Source organism: Protobothrops mucrosquamatus, unplaced genomic scaffold, assembly GCF_001527695.2.
Source record: "Protobothrops mucrosquamatus isolate PMUCROS unplaced genomic scaffold, P.Mucros_1.0 scaffold347, whole genome shotgun sequence".
NCBI lineage: Eukaryota > Metazoa > Chordata > Lepidosauria > Squamata > Viperidae > Protobothrops > Protobothrops mucrosquamatus.
Window position 1 is genome coordinate 736,798 of NW_015386684.1, and position 18,267 is coordinate 755,064.

At 36.6% G+C, this 18,267-nt stretch overlaps 1 protein-coding gene across 1 annotated transcript in view; it reads left to right on the forward strand.

The window, feature by feature from the left end:
• Positions 1-18,267, forward strand: part of PATJ (PATJ crumbs cell polarity complex component) — a 142,820-nt gene that overhangs the window by 112,108 nt on the left and 12,445 nt on the right. Inside the window, exons 32-41 of the mRNA XM_029284055.1 lie at positions 1,283-1,354; positions 1,710-1,830; positions 2,705-2,835; positions 10,811-10,894; positions 12,934-13,127; positions 13,667-13,814; positions 14,540-14,626; positions 15,968-16,085; positions 16,809-16,849; positions 17,336-17,458. Of these exons, the coding sequence (XP_029139888.1) occupies positions 1,283-1,354; positions 1,710-1,830; positions 2,705-2,835; positions 10,811-10,894; positions 12,934-13,127; positions 13,667-13,814; positions 14,540-14,626; positions 15,968-16,085; positions 16,809-16,849; positions 17,336-17,458 (1,119 nt within the window). The remainder of the gene's footprint in view (positions 1-1,282; positions 1,355-1,709; positions 1,831-2,704; positions 2,836-10,810; positions 10,895-12,933; positions 13,128-13,666; positions 13,815-14,539; positions 14,627-15,967; positions 16,086-16,808; positions 16,850-17,335; positions 17,459-18,267) is intronic.

The window sequence follows — 18,267 nt, forward strand, 5'->3', positions numbered from 1 at the left end:
TAATAATAATAATAGTAATAATAACAACAATAACAACAACAATGTTGGAAGGGATCTTGGAGGTCATCTAGTCCAACCCCCTGCTCAGGCAGCAAACCCTATACCATTTCAGACAAATGGCTGTCCATTTAAAAACTTCCAGTGTTGGAGCATTCACAGCTTCTGGAGGCAGATTATTTCACTGATTAATTGTTTTAAACTAGGGGTGTCAAACTCGCCATGTCACATGACATGTCGCAACATATCGTGACTTTTTCCCCATTGCTGGAGCTGGGGTGGGCGTGGTTTCAGCATGACGCATCTGCCTGCGGGGCGGCAGTTTGACACCCCTGTTCTAAACTGTCAGGAAATTTCCCCTTAGTTCTAGGTTGCTTCTCTCTTTGGTTAGTTTCCATCCGTTGCTTCTTGTCCTGCCTTCAGGCGCTTTGGAGAATAGCTTAACTCCTTCTTCTTTGTGGCAATCCCTGAGATATTGGATCACTGCTATCACGTCCCCCCTCGTCCTTCTCTTCATTAAACTAGACATACCCAATACCAGCAACCGTTCCTTATATGTTTTAGCCTCCAGTTCCCTTATCATCTTTGTTGCTCTTCTCTGTACTCTTTCTAGAGTCTCAACATCTTTTTTACATCATGGTGACCAAAACTGTATGCAGTATTCCAAGTGTGGCCTTACCAAGGCATTGTAAAGTGGTATTAACACTTCACATGATCTTGATTCTATCCCTCTGTTAATGCAGCCTAGCACTGTGTTTGCTTTTTTGGCAGCTGCAGCACACTGCTGGCTCATATTTAAGTGGGTGGCTCATATTTAAGTGATAATATGTGATAATATTCATTAGACTAGCTTCTAATCATGCGATCCTTAAAGTTCTCAAAATAAGTACTATACTTTTAAGATCCTTTCCAAATGGACAAACAAATTTGAGATGTCAAACATGGTAACACTTCAATCACTTTGATTGATTGATTGATATATTCAAATGCACAAGTTACATTCAAACAAATAAAGATAAAATGGATTAGATTCATACTTTAGCCAAGGCAAATAAGTGAGGTAAAAAGTTTTACATTTTATATTTATCTTAGAGAATGCTGCAGGTAAAGATTTATAAATTCTTAGTCATAGGACTGTGGCAATGAGTAATTGCTTCTGGACTGAAAACCAAATATCAGCTTGTTGCCTCAACAGAAGCAGCACCATGGCAACTGCAAATGTTCATAATGTATCACAATGTACCACAAGCTAATATTTTACAATTTATGTATCCATATTGATTAGGATATCAGCAGCAAAGCTGAAAAACAGGCAATTGAAGACCAGCAAGTTAAGGCAGACCAGCCTCCAGAAAATGTGGGTATTTTAATTCTATTGTTTAAATGAAAAAAGAAGTGATTTTATTTATTAGTCATTGTTTCAGTTTAATTTTATATATTGACAATTAAAGGAGACACATAAAATAGCCCAAAACATGAATGTTTCTTACAGCTTTTTGTTAGGAGTTTATCTTTAAATATTTTCTTCATACATTCATGTAGAGATATGTGAAGTTGATGTTCCAAAAGTAGACAGATAACTAGAACTGTTCATTCTCCATTCTTGATTCATGTAAATATTACCTGCACAGTGGTTTAACTTTTTGTTTAGAATTTCATAGGAGGTTAAACATTCAAATACTTATTTTATTTTTTTCTTTTGCCTCTCCCAGCTTCAAAACCAGTTAAAGCAAACAAAGTCTTCCACAGTGAACCCCATCCCCATCAATTTACATGAGATTTCTTTGGCCCCCGAATCATCTTATCCTCCAGAGACAGAATTCAGCAACCAAAGTATGAACCTGTTATTTCCATCTCAAGAAGTACTTTGCGTTAATCCTCAGAATTTAGGGTGGTAATACTGCTTTTTATTTTTTTTAAAAAAAATATAGTTTAACTGAGGTCAATGTCTAAAGGCATTTAACTATTGTTTAAAATATCACTTGAATTATTGCAACACTGAGCATGTCCTTTTTATTTTCATAGAAATGCAAGCTTTTTTTAAAATGAAGTTTCCTTTAATGTCTTCTTCTACTTTGCGTTTAATTAAAATTGTCGCCTCAACACATGACATGTGTTTTTATACTTTTGGATTTTAAAATAAAAATGGACGGAGAGCGTTAAGAACTGAGAAACTGAGTTCTTTGTGTATGCCTTATGTAAACAAATTAATATGGAGAGGGGAGAAAAATCCCTCTTAGCAACAAAATGGATTTTAAATAGCAAACGTTTATTCTGCATTTAGTGGCATAGTGATAACAGAACCTATTGCCTAGAAGATAAATCATTGCAAGGGAACAATTGCTGCTCAGCTAAAATTATTTTCCTTCATTTCAGTGGATTCTCTTTTTGGAAACAACCATTTCAATACAATACTATTTATAAAAATGTCCCTGTTGTACTTCAACTGTCTTTCTTCCTTCCTTCCTTCCTTCCTTCCTTCCTTCCTTCCTTCCTTCCTTCCTTCCTTCCTTCCTTACTTACTTACTTACTTACTTACTTACTTACTTACTTACTTACTTACTTTCTTAAACAAACTTACGTTTTTACAAGAGTCATGTTTCTTTAATCAGATCCATTAAGACACTCTAATTAACATATTCTTCTGCAGTGTGTTTACACAACTCTTCCAATTGTATGGAGTAATACTTTTTATTTTTTGCTGCAGACAACTTTTCACCTCCTCCAGTAGATCCAGCCATGTGCCCAATCATTCCTGGCCAAGAAATGACTATTGAAATATCCAAAGGACGATCAGGTCTGGGACTCAGCATTGTAGGAGGAAAGGACACACCGCTTGTAAGTCATTTGTTCTGAATGGAGAGTGTGTGTGTATATATATAATTGACAGTTTTTACAAATGGCAAATCCTCTCACTTGTGGGATAATAAATTAAAGAAAATAGAAATGTGATCTGAGGACATTAAAGTAGAGAAACAATAATGCCCTTCCTGGAATAGAGAGATTGTAGAGTTAATATGCACTAATGCTTTTTTGTTAAGAGGGTGGATAAGCGTCAGCTCTTCAAGGTTATCCAGATCAGGAACAGACTCCAAAAGACAACTAAAAGTCAGCTTTATTGAGATTATATTGACAGTATTTTGCAAGTCTGAGTGTGTTTTTCCTCTCCTCCCTCTTATACTGTACTGAGTCATGGAGGACCCAGCCTGATCTCTTTCTTACATTACCTCTTTTCCCAAGTCTTAAGGAACGCTTCTGCCATTTTATTTTCTAATGGTTTCTGAATATTTTCCTCAACGCGATCTCCATGATGCTCTGCAATCCTTAATTATATCCAACTTTCTTAGGCTGATAGAAGAAGTTTTTGGAAGTTAAGGGAATTCTTCTCTACAGATTAGTCCTTGAATGTCCCATGAATTAAACTGGAGAAATGTTACTGTTTTATCTTGTGGAAGACCTGGGATTGACATATCACCTGCCCTGTTGAGTTTTATTCGGCACAGCATTGTTATCTGTTTGACATGGTCTGTAATGAAGACTGGCCTCTTTCTTTTCTAACTAAGCATTGTTGTACTTCTAATGAAGGCAACCATTGGCAATATTTTGCCTACTTCTCAAATAGGTTCTTAAACCATTCCCACTCTCTAACTTAATTAGGACCATAGATTTTATGGAGAAATTTTAAAGCCTGAATTGTCTTCCATTCAATCATCCTGCCTCAAAGAGGACTTAGTTTCACCTTTTAAGGGAGATATCCCATGAGATAGAGCACTGTTCAGCTGAACAGGTAAGAGACTGGCCAGTCAAGAGGACTTAAGTGACTATATTTGCGATGAAGGGAAAAGGAGACAACTATGGCTGTTGTTGCAAATAATTACATCACTTTATATATATTTTTAATTGTTTTAATTTGAATCTGCAGGTTTTTAGCATTTTAATTGTTCATTTTTAATGATTCATCCTAGTATACTTCTTTGAAAATCATCTAGGATAACTCCAAATGATATACAAATATCTTGGTATAAATGCATAGTGAGTTTAACCTTTGTACTTTGTAGCTACCCAAGATTCTCTCTAAATTTGACTTAATTTATGAAGTTAATAGCTGTACAGATCACAAATGTAAATACATAGAGCCACTATTTAAAATGTTGCTTAATTCTGGTGGCAATTTGTTCATCTAATGTAATTTTTAATCTGTCAGAAACTGTGACCCATGTACCTAAATTATAATCAGAAATTGTCCTTTAACCTCACCTGTAATTCCAAGAGAAGCTATTTTGAAATATCAATTTTCTTAGTGCATAAGAAAAAAATTCTGTGACCTTTAGAGGACATGCAAACTCTTTCAGCCACTTATAGTTTAATGGTCTTGAAAATTGAAGGGCATACAGTCAATCAATCAATCTCTTCCTGTTTTGACACAATCCCAATTTAGTATTTATTTATTTTTTCGACTTGGAATCCAACACGTGGATCTTGTTTCTGGTCTCTTTACTCTGAAAATAATGATTTCTGACAGGTTATTTAAAGAAGACTTGCTTTTTTAAACTGTGTCTTATATTCTGCTCTTTGTCCAGGAGCCATCAATACAGTATAATCATTACCAGAGTTGCTTTATTAGTGAAATGGGTGGCATAGAAATGAAAAATATAGACAGACAGACAGACAGACAGACAGACAGACAGACAGACAGACAGACAGACAGACAGACAGACAGATAGATGATGGATGGATTTTTTTAAAAAAATTGCAAGATACCAATAGACCTAAGAAGTAGAGTACCTGAATTTTGCAACTTAAGCATAATTTTCTTATTCAACCCCCTGCTTACTTAGCATATTTTGGGAGGGGGGGCAGTGGGGTTAATGAAGCTACCTCATCAAAGCAAAGTAGTTACCTTCACCTTTTTGTCAATGTTCTTTCTTTTCTGTTTTATTAAAACACATCTCTACCATTTGCTACAGCATGATTGCCAGAAATATTTTTTTAATATTTAAATCATTAAAAACTTAAATTACTTTAATTATATCAAAATAAAACCAGGAGATTTTTTTATAAGAGTACATTGAAGGAATGCAAATGAATATTGCTATTAAAATGGTAGGTTTGAAGGCTTTAAATCTGAAAGGCTATGACTATAAAGGCACTAGTATGCAACCTGCAATAGTGGGACCAGATGTAGTTACAAGGTTCGACTAAGCATAAGGCTAATATTAATGGTTTCCTTGAAACCATTTGATAGTTTGGTATGAAAAATTACATTCAAATGCATATGGATATACTTTCTTTCAAATTAAAAAAATGAAGATGAAATGTCTCTCTGGACTTCAATCCACAGCTTTTTTTGGCAGCAATATTATTTACCATTGTCTTCTTCATATATATATGGCCTGCAATCCCAGCTTTCCAGGTGGTGTCCTGGATCGTGTCCAATCCTTATTAACATTTTAAGATCAGATCATGGCACCTGTTGTACACTTCTTTTAAATGCATACAGGCCCAAGAATGCCATTTGACATACAGTCAGACTTAATTTGGGATCCATTTTTATTACTTTACTTGCCCCAAACACACAGCTACATCACATTGCCTATTTTATTGCAATGGTACTTGGCTACCATTGTTGTTGTTAATGTTGTTTGTACCTAATGACAACCGCACATGGATCTGTTCCCCATCCAAGAATGCAAACTTTCACATCCATATGTAAATTTTGCCTACCTTTTGATTATTATTGAAACCGAACTGCATGGGGTGATCATTTTCCTGGAGCAGAATTAGCACACTGTGAACAGCTCCTCGATTCGGCTTATTAGTTGCAGTTCAGCAAACCCATAATACCACATCTTGGCTTTCCTATTGTCTGTTCTAAGTGGACTCTGGATATAAATATATCATTGCAACATGGTGTTTCTCTAGGACCACTGAGAGAAATTATGATGATGTAATCAATTGGGTATACTTTCTGCAACAATCTCATTCAGGGTTATCTGCAGAGTGCAGATCCACATAAAAATGAGCAGAGCTTCTATCAAAAAGAACAGAATACAGCTGGAAGGGACCTTGGAGGTCTTCCAGTCCAGCCCCCTGCTCAGGCAGGAGGACCTATACCATCTCAGACAAGTGATTGTCTAGCCTCTTCTTAAAAACCTCCAGTCATGGAGCGCACACAATTTCTGAAGGCAAGCTGACTTGGTCTCTCCACATGTTATCCTTAGTGAAGTGTGCAAACCAGCATCTGCATTTCCTGCATCAGATGAGGAGAGCACATCTTTCTCCTTCTGTCCTGGCCACTTTTTACAGAAGTACGATTGAGACCGTCTTAACAAACTGCATTACAATTTGGTTTGATGGTAGCAGTGCCTCAGATAGAAAGTCCATACAGAGAGTGGTAAGGACAGCTGAGAAGATTATAGGAAGCCCACTTCCAGTTATTCAGGATGCTGCTTATAAGCGCTATGTGCTTAGAGCTCAAAGCATTGTTAGACCCCACACACCCACTTCATGGTCTGTTTCTATTGCTCCCTTCTGGGGTGACGTTTCAAAGTATTTCTAGTAGGATATCAGATTCTGTAATAGCTTTGTTCCCTGTGCCATTCGTCTGGTAAACTCGCAAGATTCGTTTTTCTTGCCGTGTATATGTATACATACGCACTAGACTATGTTGTTTCTCTGGGTCACATTTGTTAAGTGAATCACTGCAGTTGTTAAACTAGTAACACGGTTGTTAAGTGAATCTGGCTTCCCCATTGACTTTACTTGTCAGAAGGTCTCAAAAATGGTCACATGACCCCAGAACACTGCAACCGTCATAAATACAAACCAGTTGTCAAGCATCCAAATATAAATCACGTGACCATGGGGATGCTGCAATGGTCATAAGTGTGGAAAAGGGCCATAAGTCACTTTTTTCACTGTCATTGTAACTTCGAATGGTTACTAATTGAATTGTTGTAAGTCGAGGACTACCTGTACTAGATTAAAAAGTTATGATTTGTGCAACATTAAATCTGCATATCTTACCTTAGACCAGTGGTGGCGAACCTATGGCACGGGTGCCAGAGGCGGCACTCAGAGCCCTCTCTGTGGGCACGTGCACCGTCGCCCCAGTCCTAGGCCTTCAGCTGGGTTTTATAAAACCTTTTCGCTTTAGGCCTCCGCTGCCATTTGCAAAAAAAAAGAAAAAAGAATCAATCAGTCAATTTCAACTTCTCGCGGGAAAAAAAAGATCTTGCAAAGTTGGAATTGATTGATTGAACTTTTTAGTCCCACCCAGTCTGCCGTTACTACCACAGCCATGCCCACCCAATGGGCCACGCCCACCCGGCACTCGACGATGCATAAGTGGGTTTTGGGTTGCAGTTTGGGCACTCGGTCTCTAAAAGGTTCGCCATCACTGCCTTAGACTGTACTGTAGTTCTTGTGTAATGTAAGGCACGCAGATCTTTGATATCTTTGTCTGTTTATTTGAGAGGCAATCTGAAAAACAGACTGCTGTACTACTAAAAAAAAAACCAGAAAACCCATTCTCTAATTTTCTGCCCATGCTGGTTGCATTTTTCATTTTTTCCCCCTCTAAAGCAATATTGCTCTGTGAGCATGTGTAAACCATATTTTTGAATCAATAATTGTAATTTAATTATGCAGCTTCCTGTAAACAGATTGATTCCTAAATCGGCAGTTTGCGGTTCTGTGGTATTCTGTAAATAAATGGCCACTAATGTCCCTCAAAACCCAAACGGAGTAATTAGAAATGTGATACGGCAGTGTAACATTTTGCAGCTGGCATCCTTGTTGTAAATACTGATAGCTGCATGGTTTAAAAGAAAAAGGGAAGCTTCGAAACAATCCTTTAATCAAAAAAGAACTGCTTTAGGGCAAAGATGTTGTTGCTTTCCTCCTTGTCTTTTTCGTTTCGTGTCACCTTGCTCTGAGTGATGTTAGGACTGCTTCAGGAAAGATGTTTTTTTAAATTGAACACATTCTCCTGAACCCCCACTAACTATACTGTCTACGATCGATGGTTTTATATCAAAAATAAATTCCAAATGTTATTGTTGAAAGACAGAATGGGTAAGATTCCCTCATCGACACTGGGAGTAACTTTTTAGAAGCCTCTTTGAGATTTATTTCTGGTTCCCTTTTCTGTGGTCATGCATGTTGGGCCTTTGCAGCAATGATTTCAAAGAACTTTAGGTATTTAATTTTACTATAAATGGAAGTTTGCAGAAAAAGCTATATATCCATTGTGGAAGTGGAAGTAACAGAAATTGAAGAGAAAAAGGTGGAAAATTTTGCTTGTAAACATAGACTGATAGTTCACTTATGTTCAAAGAAAACAATGAACTGTTTTGTAAATGTTTGTTTCAGAAGAAACAACAAACCGTTTTGTAAATGTTTGTTCTTAGTGTTCCTTTTATGTATCCAAAGTGAAGATTTAAATTTTCAATTCCCTTTTTAAGTAATATGTGTACTTTTCTCTTATACCTCTGAAGGATATGAGTGGTTTAGAAATAGGAAGAAAGAAAGAAAGAAGGAAGGAAGGAAGGAAAGAAAAAAAGAAAGAAAGAAAGAAAGAAAGAAAGAAAGAAAGAAAGAAAGAAAGAAAGAAAGAAAGAAAGAAAGAAAGAAAGAAAGAAAGAAAGAAAGAAAGACTTGGCAGATAGTGCTTTGTTCAGATCGTTTAACAAGCCTAGAAAATAAATACACCAAATGTAATTTTAATCATATTTCCTAAGGAAACTCAATGGACTTACAGACTGTTGTCTTGTGCTAATGTGCTAGCCTTGCCAAAGATTGTTTCCAGATAAAATAAAGGGGTTTTTTTTGAGAGAGAGATATAATGAGAGATATAATAATACTTCAATAATGGGGAAATGGAGGCAGATTACTGCTTTCTGAAGACAAGATTCTGATGTCCTTGGAAGGGTAAAAGGACATCTGTTTATATATATGAGAATAATTGCTAATTTTGACTGGGCTGTGTACCTAATAGTAAAATATTTCTAAAAGAGATTATCCAATTTTATTTTAAATTGTCTGAACCAGGTCTTAAAAGGAGGAACAACTCATTTAACAACTGCTTTGCTTATCAACATAAATTTTGGGCTCATTTGTGTTCGTAAGTCAAGGACTACTTGTATACCTGTCCCAGACCTTTGAATGCCTTCTCAGAGTGCCCCAAAGAAGTGAATCATGGCTACAAGGAGGCCCTTCTCAGATGTAGAGGCCGTCTCTGTTGCCCGCCCCAACACCCATCGAATCAGGCACAGATGTCCCACTCTCCCAAACTTTTTGGTAGTTTTGCATTAATTGGATTCTACATGCCCATTCAGCACCAAATGAAAATTTTTTAAAGAATGAGACGGGGACAGAGTGATTGTTTTCATTGCTCTTTTATTTTTAGATACATTTTTTTTACTATAAAACTATAAGGAGCTGTCCTTCTGAACACAAGGACCCAAGCTTAGAAAGCATTGTTTTACTTATTACAACAATCACTTTCTGATTTTTATATGCTTATTCTTTGTGTCCCTGATATTGTATTCTGAAATGTTGTCTTCTGCCCAGTTTGAAATGTTTATTCTGCATCCTACATGGCTCGTTGTTAAAAGCGATAGCTAGAGATTAACCCATGAAGGCATCTGTGCATTCTTTCAAAGGAAGTAATGTAGTTCATGAAGAGATAAAAGCAGTCTCTGCATCCTTCCTGCTTGTCGTCTCTTCTCCTTTCAGTAAATATGTATATCGTTGTTCCTAGAACAACATTTTTGCAGAAGCTGTTAAACTTTGAGATTTTTTGGGGGGGATATTGAATTGCAGCATTGTAGTGTAAGAAAAGAATCATATTAAATTATCCCATGAAGTCCTTCAAACTTTGATTCTTCATTAAATCTGTCGATTTAGATATCACCAAGATTAAATGAATCACCTTCCTGTATTAACATTGGTAGAAGTCTAATACGAATTACTCTCAGATGAAAAAAAAAATCACAGATGTAGCCAAAATCTGCCTTTCTAAATCTAACTTTCTAAAAGCTAGGAGGCAGGAGACCACTTGGGTCATCCAGGGCTCAAGCTATTACAGAGGATGGAAGCCATAATGAAAAGGCAAGGTTCTATGGTTCTTCCAGATGGCAATCCCAGAGCTAAAGTGACTCTGCTCTACCCCAATGTCATCAGATAATTGTCTCAAATGTTACAAGGAGAAAATGGTCTCATATATCCCCAGGACTGAAATATGAAGGGCTTTAAAGATGATGACTAGCACTTTGCATCATATTCCTCCATTCACTTTTTACCAGTGAACATTCACAAATATAATCAATGTCATTTCCATTGATATCCAGGCTAGAATCTGAATTGAACTGGATCCAGATCAATGCCACCACATTCTCATTAATCTTTCCCTAATAGGTGGGAAACTGGTCAATAGTTCTGCAGAATATATAAGTCAAGTGATCATCCTTGTGCCCTTTTATGAATCTGTTTCAATTTGTCTGAATTCTTAAATTGTGATACAGTTACTCAAGTTTGAGTCTGACCAGTAGGGAATATAATGGAACTATTAACTTATTATGATTTGGACACTATATTCTATTGATGCAGCCTAAACCTGCATACAGTATTAAAGCAGGTCTTAAACATTAACACAATGTCTATTAATATTTAATATATTTATGTGTAATGAGAAATTTGACATGTAATTACCTCCTTCCCTCCCTATCTGTCTGCTTATCAATCATTCTATGTTCTGAACTACCAGTTTTTAAACTATAAGCATTGATATAAAGCTTATATATTTCTCTAGGATGCCATAGTCATACATGAAGTTTATGAAGAAGGGGCAGCTGCAAGAGATGGTCGACTTTGGGCTGGTGATCAAATTCTGGAAGTGAGTTTCAAGTTTACTTCCTTGAATATTTCTCTTGTCTTCAGGATAACTGTATGGATGTGTTGAAATGCTTATGATTGAGAATTTGCTCCAACAATTCAAAATCTAGTATTAATTGTTTGAGTCCCACAAATATTTCTTATCATATATTATATAATTTATAAATATTCTTAGGGGGTGTGTGACTTCAAATTAGTCTTCACTCCTAGCAACTATTAGGAAAAGTCCATTAAGTTTTCTTGACAATATTTTCCAGAAGTTATTTACCGTTGCTTTTTTTCCCCAGAGCTAAGAGAAAGTGATGGGCCTAAAGGCATCCAGCCAACTTTGTGTCCAAGAAAGGGCCACAACTAATTTTCTCCTGGTTTTCACCTCACTTTCATTAATTACTATGCCAAAATAACTTTCTCCTACGTACTACCGTTTCCATTTTGAAGGCAATGTCTTGCAAGATGATTAGATTAATCTAGTAATGTAATGTAGAAGTTGAGGGAGGTCTTAAAAAATATGAAAACTGCTTTGTCAGAGATGAATAAAGCATAATAGCAGATCTGTTCCAGAAATTACATTAGAGTACATGTTTCAAGTTGCAGTAGTTAAAACCGAAAGATATTTTTATTTGGCCATGATGATAATGAAAACAGTGTTCTGGCTCCATTTGCAATTTAATATTAATATTTGTTTTAAGACCAATTTAAAGCTTTCCTGTGGTATGGTGTGCCATCTATTGGAATATATAAAAGTATTATTTTGCTTTCAAAGGATAGAACTGTGAAATTAAAAAAAAATAGAGAAAAACAGGTAGATCTTTATTATGCATACAAAACAGCAGGGTCAGAAAGCAATACTATGTCTATTTACCCATGAATAAACCTTACTGAAATTAGTAGACTTTACGGTAGACATGTAGAATTTCAGTATTACTCCTTCAGAAAAGAATACAGAATTTGCCTTTTCTATCATCATGCTTTGCTCTAAGGATTTGGGGAAATCTACATTTTCAAATAATTTTATCAGACATTAAGAATGGATATATTCTTATTCAATTATTTAAGAAGCACGATTTATTTTAGTGAATTATACAAAACAATATTATGCATAAGCGTTGGCTCAGTCAGAGTACTCAACCATAGTACAATCTTTCAAAAAAAACTGATGGGAGCTTCTAGTTTCTGAACTATGATTTAACTATAATTAGTATATTAGTTTAATAACTAGCAGCTCTAATCGTAACTATGGTTAATTAAAGCAAATTTGTCTTTTCACTCCTAGCTTGTTCTCACTAGAGCAATCAAATGTTGGAGTTCAAACTGAATAAAATTCCTAGGTCAAATGGGGACAGGTGAAAACTGCCTTCTTGAAATGTTTAACCATAATTTATCCTTCAAATGAATTGGCAGAATTTCTGGTATTCTACACTGAATCTGTGTAAGCCTTAACTCTAACCTGGGATAGAGGTGCTGGAATGACAGAAGCAATTTTCCGAAAATGTCATTTTGCGATCCCTCTTTTTGGGAGGCCCTAGGACAGTGGTGGCGAACCTTTTAGAGACCGAGTGCCCAAACTGCAACCCAAAACCTACTTATGCATCACCGGGTGCCGGGTGGGTGTGGCCACCGAGTGGGCGTGGGCACCGAGCTGTTGGCTCGTGCTCACTCACTCGCTTGCTGTCCGCTCCGACTCGTGCTCGCTCTCAAGCTGTCTGCAGCAAATGCTGCTTCCGCAGAAAGTTGCTCCTTTTATAGCCTCTCGCCTATTCCCAGACTGCGCATGCGCGGAGAGGAGGAGGGAGCAGCTCGGCCCAGCAATGGCTCGCGTGCCACCAGAGATGGCTCCGCGTGCTGCCTGTGGCACGCGTGCCATAGGTTCACCACCACGGCCCTAGGAAAATGTGTTGTTTGTTTACTTGTTAAATTTATTTGCCACCCGTCTCACCAGAAGGCGAGTCTGGGCGGCTCATGCTAATTTGCCTGTTACCGGGCTAATTAAAATCCAGTGAGTAAACTGTACGTCCAATTGGATGCTTTATTTTATTTTAGGTTAATGGCATAGACTTGAGAAACGCCAGTCATGAAGATGCTATCACTGCCTTGAGGCAAACACCTCCGAAAGTGCAGCTTGTTGTCTATAGAGATGAAGCTCATTATAAAGATGAAGAAAATTTGGAGATTTTCCATGTAGATTTACAACGGAAAATGGGTCGAGGATTAGGACTTAGCATTGTAGGGAAAAGGTAAGGAATACGGTTGATCGGAATTAGATTATTCTTATAGTAGAAACAGAGAGGGCATACAAGTGTCATAGTGGCACTTACTGCTATATCACATTTATAAAATTTACATAAAATGCTGAAATTATTGTAAGTGCTAGCAGTTATACTAGCATTTTACCAGTTCAGGGCCAGGAGACTTAAAATGAAATATTCAATGGAAGACTGTGTGTTCTCCATCACATTGTTTTGTATCACATTGGCATTATGATCGTGTGTGCAAAAGTAAATTGATAGCGATTGCTTCTTATCTGAAAATTTACTGATGATAACAACTTAGCGGTATAGCAGAACAATTTGGCATACCACAATAAATTGGCATAAGTGACAGAAGGTGACCTTTCTGATTGAGGAGTCCATCAGTGAAAATTGCTTTTGGAGATATTATTGTCTTTAGAAAGGTCTTTTGGGCTAGAAATAATTAACAATATGGAATTGCAGATAAGTAGCATTTATAGTTTAATTGTTTAATAATGCAGTGCATATGTTCCCTGTGTTGTTAGAAATGGAAGTGGCGTGTTTATCTCTGACATTGTCAAAGGAGGAGCTGCTGATCTCGATGGAAGACTAATTCAAGGAGATCAGATATTATCTGTCAATGGTGAGGATGTCAGACATGCTTCTCAAGAGGTAGTAGCCACCATTCTTAAGGTGAGTATGTAGTTGAGTCTATGTAAAATGTAACATTGCTTGGAAATACAAAATTGAACCAAAGTGTTCAAACACAGTTCAATCTCATAAAAACAAGCATGGTAGAAGATTCCATTTTATGTGCTATGATTTATCTATAGTTTTTATGTTTAATTATCCACTCTATTTAATTTTAACTGTAGATAATGGAAATAAACCAAGTTTATCAGTAAAATATTTTAACATGCATTTTGTAAAAGAGCAGATAATGTAATCCTACTATGCAATACTGCTTCAGTGTATAAAAGCTGCCTTAATTTTCTGATTATTCCTCATAAAATAGAAAGACAAGATCAGTTGCAGATCCCAGTAAGCCATAACATAGATTGTTTACAGAATTACATAGTGTGTGGACTGGGCCAATATGGATCATTCACTAATTAAACAAAGCACAGTTTAGCTCAATGTATACAGCTAAAAATAATTTTCAATTGTATAGTCCTTTGACACAGTGTACTCTATTGAATACAATATCAGGTATATTTTCTACAGCTAAAAATACAGTCTTTTAATAGAGTTTATAATAGAGTTTAACCTGGAGAAAAAGAGCAAGTTGGGAAATGGATGTTGCCAAGTCTTCTGGGGACTAGGGCATTTTAAGTGGTCATGATTTATTTAAAGGTATAACTTTTGGAGGGACATCAATAAAAATGAATACTTATTATCTTGTACTTTGTATATCGAAGTGTGCCCAAGGACTTGTGCAGCTGGAGATTGGACGACTGAGGGCGGGATCTTTGTTATCCTCAAGGAAGACATCTCAAAACAGTCAGGTTAGTAGCAGATGGCAATGCATTAAAAAGAATGATAAAGTAATAGATCCCCAAAATAATTTGTATATAGTTTGTCTTGTCTGATGTGATCATCGGAATAAAATTATTACCTTTGAATTTAAATATAACCTTAATTTAAAAAAAAATCTTTTTATATCCATCATTTTTAATTATCTGAGGGCCATGTTAATAGATGGGACAATTCCTGTGCTTTAACTGACAGAAAAATCCTGCTTTAGAAATAATTTTTTTATAATTTCTGTACACTTATGCACATACTTGATTTTTCATGAAACCATTAATTTCAAAAAGGGTACGGGAGCAGAGTAATTTTCACAAGCCACTTGTAGCCACAATAGTCATCTCGTGCTATCTATCCATTTTACATGGAGTGAAGGAAATAAGATACAATTAAAACGAACCTTCGTATCCTGATAATAATGAAACACAGTACGTTATATTCTTATTACCCGACAAACCACTCTGCATTCTTCCAGGAAGACATAGAGATATTTAACAGTATTATTTCTCATATGTTTTCATTTCAGTTTAGGATCATTCCCCAATCTGTGCCCAACTTCCAAACTTTTGATACACCATTTATTTTTGCCTTACATAAACTAAACTAAACTAAACTAAACTAAACTAAACTAAACTAAACTAAACTAAACTAAACTAAACTAAACTAAACTAAACTAAACTAACTTAACTAAACTAAACTAAACTAAACTAAACAAGTCAAATCTAGGTATTACCTCTGCACTCTGCTAGTCTTTCTCCAGCATATAGAATGCTACTGCTAATGAATTCCCTCAGTATAGAGAGAAACATTGATCCAGATATTTGATTAGTGTTCTGCAGCTTGAAAATCTATTTCATTAAGAGAGTGGTAGAGTTTTGTTCCTGCCTCCCAGCAGCTGGGCTCCAGATATGATGGAATAAAAAGTCTAAAGAAAGTTACAAGTGCAATAAATAAATTCCAACTTTTTTTAGCCTCAGTTGCCAGACTCCCTGATTCTTTATCATGTTGGCACAATATGTCTTCCGTCATCTAAAAAGCCAAATTAGAATTTTGTTCATGTGTGTTTCTATACATTTTTTTTAAAGAAAAATCCATTTTAAATTCTGAAGTGTGGCTCTTTGTGTGAATATGTTAGTAGTGATATAGAAATTCTTGATAGTATCTTGGATAACATAAGCATCATCTGTGGTTTAATGAACAGATCTAATGAGAGATGCTATAACTAATGAGAGAAACTGTAAAACAGCTGATGTGGATTATGTGTGGAACCACCTTGCAAATTCTATCTTGAGCCTTACTGGTTTTTCTTGGATTTTCAGATGAGCCAGCATAATGTCCAAAGCCACTTTCATCCTACATTTGCTCCAGTTATCTCCACTTTGCAGAATTTAGTCAGTACTAAGAGATCATCTGCCGATCCTTCTCAGAGAAATTCAGGTATCAGAGAGAACAAGCAATTAACATTTCTGTGAATTATAATGGATATTCTGCTTTTCAGTTTGCTCAAGAACACTACTGCACTTATTGAGATTGGTTATAATAACAGAATCTTACAAATTCTCTCCTTCTTATAGTGCAGATAATCAAGGAGGATTCCAAATATTACTTTGTTTCCTGGAACTTAAAGAATGTTTTAGCCCCCTTTACTGTCTATCTGCCTATCTGTTTATATCCAGCCTTTATTATTTTTACAAATAACTCAAGGTGGTGAACATATCCTTCCTCCTCCTATTTTTCACTACAACAACCCTATGAGGAGGGCTGGGCTGAGAAAAGAGTGACTGGACAAAGGTCACCCAGCTGGCTTTCATATCTAAGGTGGGACTTGAACTCATAGTCTCTGGCTTTCTAGCAGGTGCCACACCCACTAGACCAAACTGGCTCTCAAATTATTGGCCATATTGATCTTGAATTCAGGAAGTTGTAGACAAATACAGTACATCTTAAAACCCTCAGTTTGGGGAAAGGAGCACTATTATTATTATTATTATTATTATTATTATTATTATTATTATTATTATTATTATTATTATTATTATTATTATTATTATTATTATTATTATTATTATTATTATTATACTGCGTTTGTGATCATTTTGAAGTAATAATATCATGATAGTTTTAGCCTTTAATTATTCTGTATATTTATTTTGTTGTCAGTTGGAGCAGACATAAGCCCAAGAACTGTGGAAATCACAAGGGTCAGTAATTTCTTTTTTATTTAATATATTTAGAGAGAAAGAGCAAAACCATGTTATTTTGTCCTGCGTGTAAACAATGAGTAAATTTATAGCGTTCTGATCTATTTGCAAATTAAACAAATGAATAAAAGAGGCTATGGAATTATCTTGACCACAGTACCTCAGCTTCCCACTAGAGAATATTAGGAGACTCGTGTACTGTATATTTTTTAAAAGATTTTAGTATTATGTCATTGAAATCTCACACTCCTGCAAATGACAGTGCTTTCAATGAATGCAAAAAAAAAATGCTTCCTTTGCATGTGTTTAATAATGTCACTAAAGCAATTTGAAAATTTGAGAGATGGAGATGGAATTTTTGAACAAGATATCACATTGTGTCCTTGCTTAATTGTATCCCATGTGACGCCAGGTCCACAGGTTATATACGGTATTTGAAACTTGGGCAGAGTAAGGGATTCTTATAACCGTGCTTTCTCTGTTAAGGGCCTGAACGATGCTCTTGGTATCAGTATTGCTGGTGGCAAGGGAAGTCCCCTGGCAGATATTCCGATCTTCATTGCTATGATTCAAGCCAACGGAGTGGCAGCCCGCACGCATAAACTACGAGTAAGTGAAAGAGTGACTGATACATGCATAAACACTAGCTCCATTTTCTTGCTGCTGTTGGTGTTTTTATTACCTCCAAAAATGTTTCTTTTTCCAACTTCATAAGGCGCTTCATTCATTTTGCTGCTAAAGAACGTCATTTTTGTCCCCTGATGTGAATAACAGCAATTGTGGAAAATTGCATTTCAGCAGTACGATGTCTGCAATCACGACAGTGAACTCATGTCATGCAGTTTCCAATTTCTGAATACAACGTAGAAGAACAGGAACTTTATTATTCTTTCTTTCTTTCTTTTCAATTTCAGAAGACACTGGATGACTTGCAGGAAAAAAGAATAGCAGTTGTTACTAACATCTTCACTTCACCAAGTACCTCTAGGGCAGGGGTGTCAAACTCAATTTCATTGAAGGCCGCATCAGCATTGCGGTTGTCCTTGGGGGGCCAGGTGGGTGTGGCCAGGGTGGGTGCGGCCTACTGGGTGGGCTTGGATAGAGTGGGTATGGCCTACTGGGTGGGCATGGCCAGCTCTACATCGTTCGCGTCAAGGGGGCCTGTGGGGGCCTGGGCAGGAGTGGAACAGATCTGAGGGTCTCTGGCAGAAGGGGGAGGAACTGGGGCAAGCGTGAAGGTATGGTGCATTTCTTCATTCCTCACAAAGGGTGACACCTCCCCAGCATGCACCCAGGGGTCGGGGCTGACGCGGCAGGGGCTGGTTCCTCGCTGTTTCTGGACAGCCTTGTGGAGCTAAGACTGAATGCGTTTCAGCATAGATGACCACCACAAAATTGTACATTGGCTCCCAGCCGAC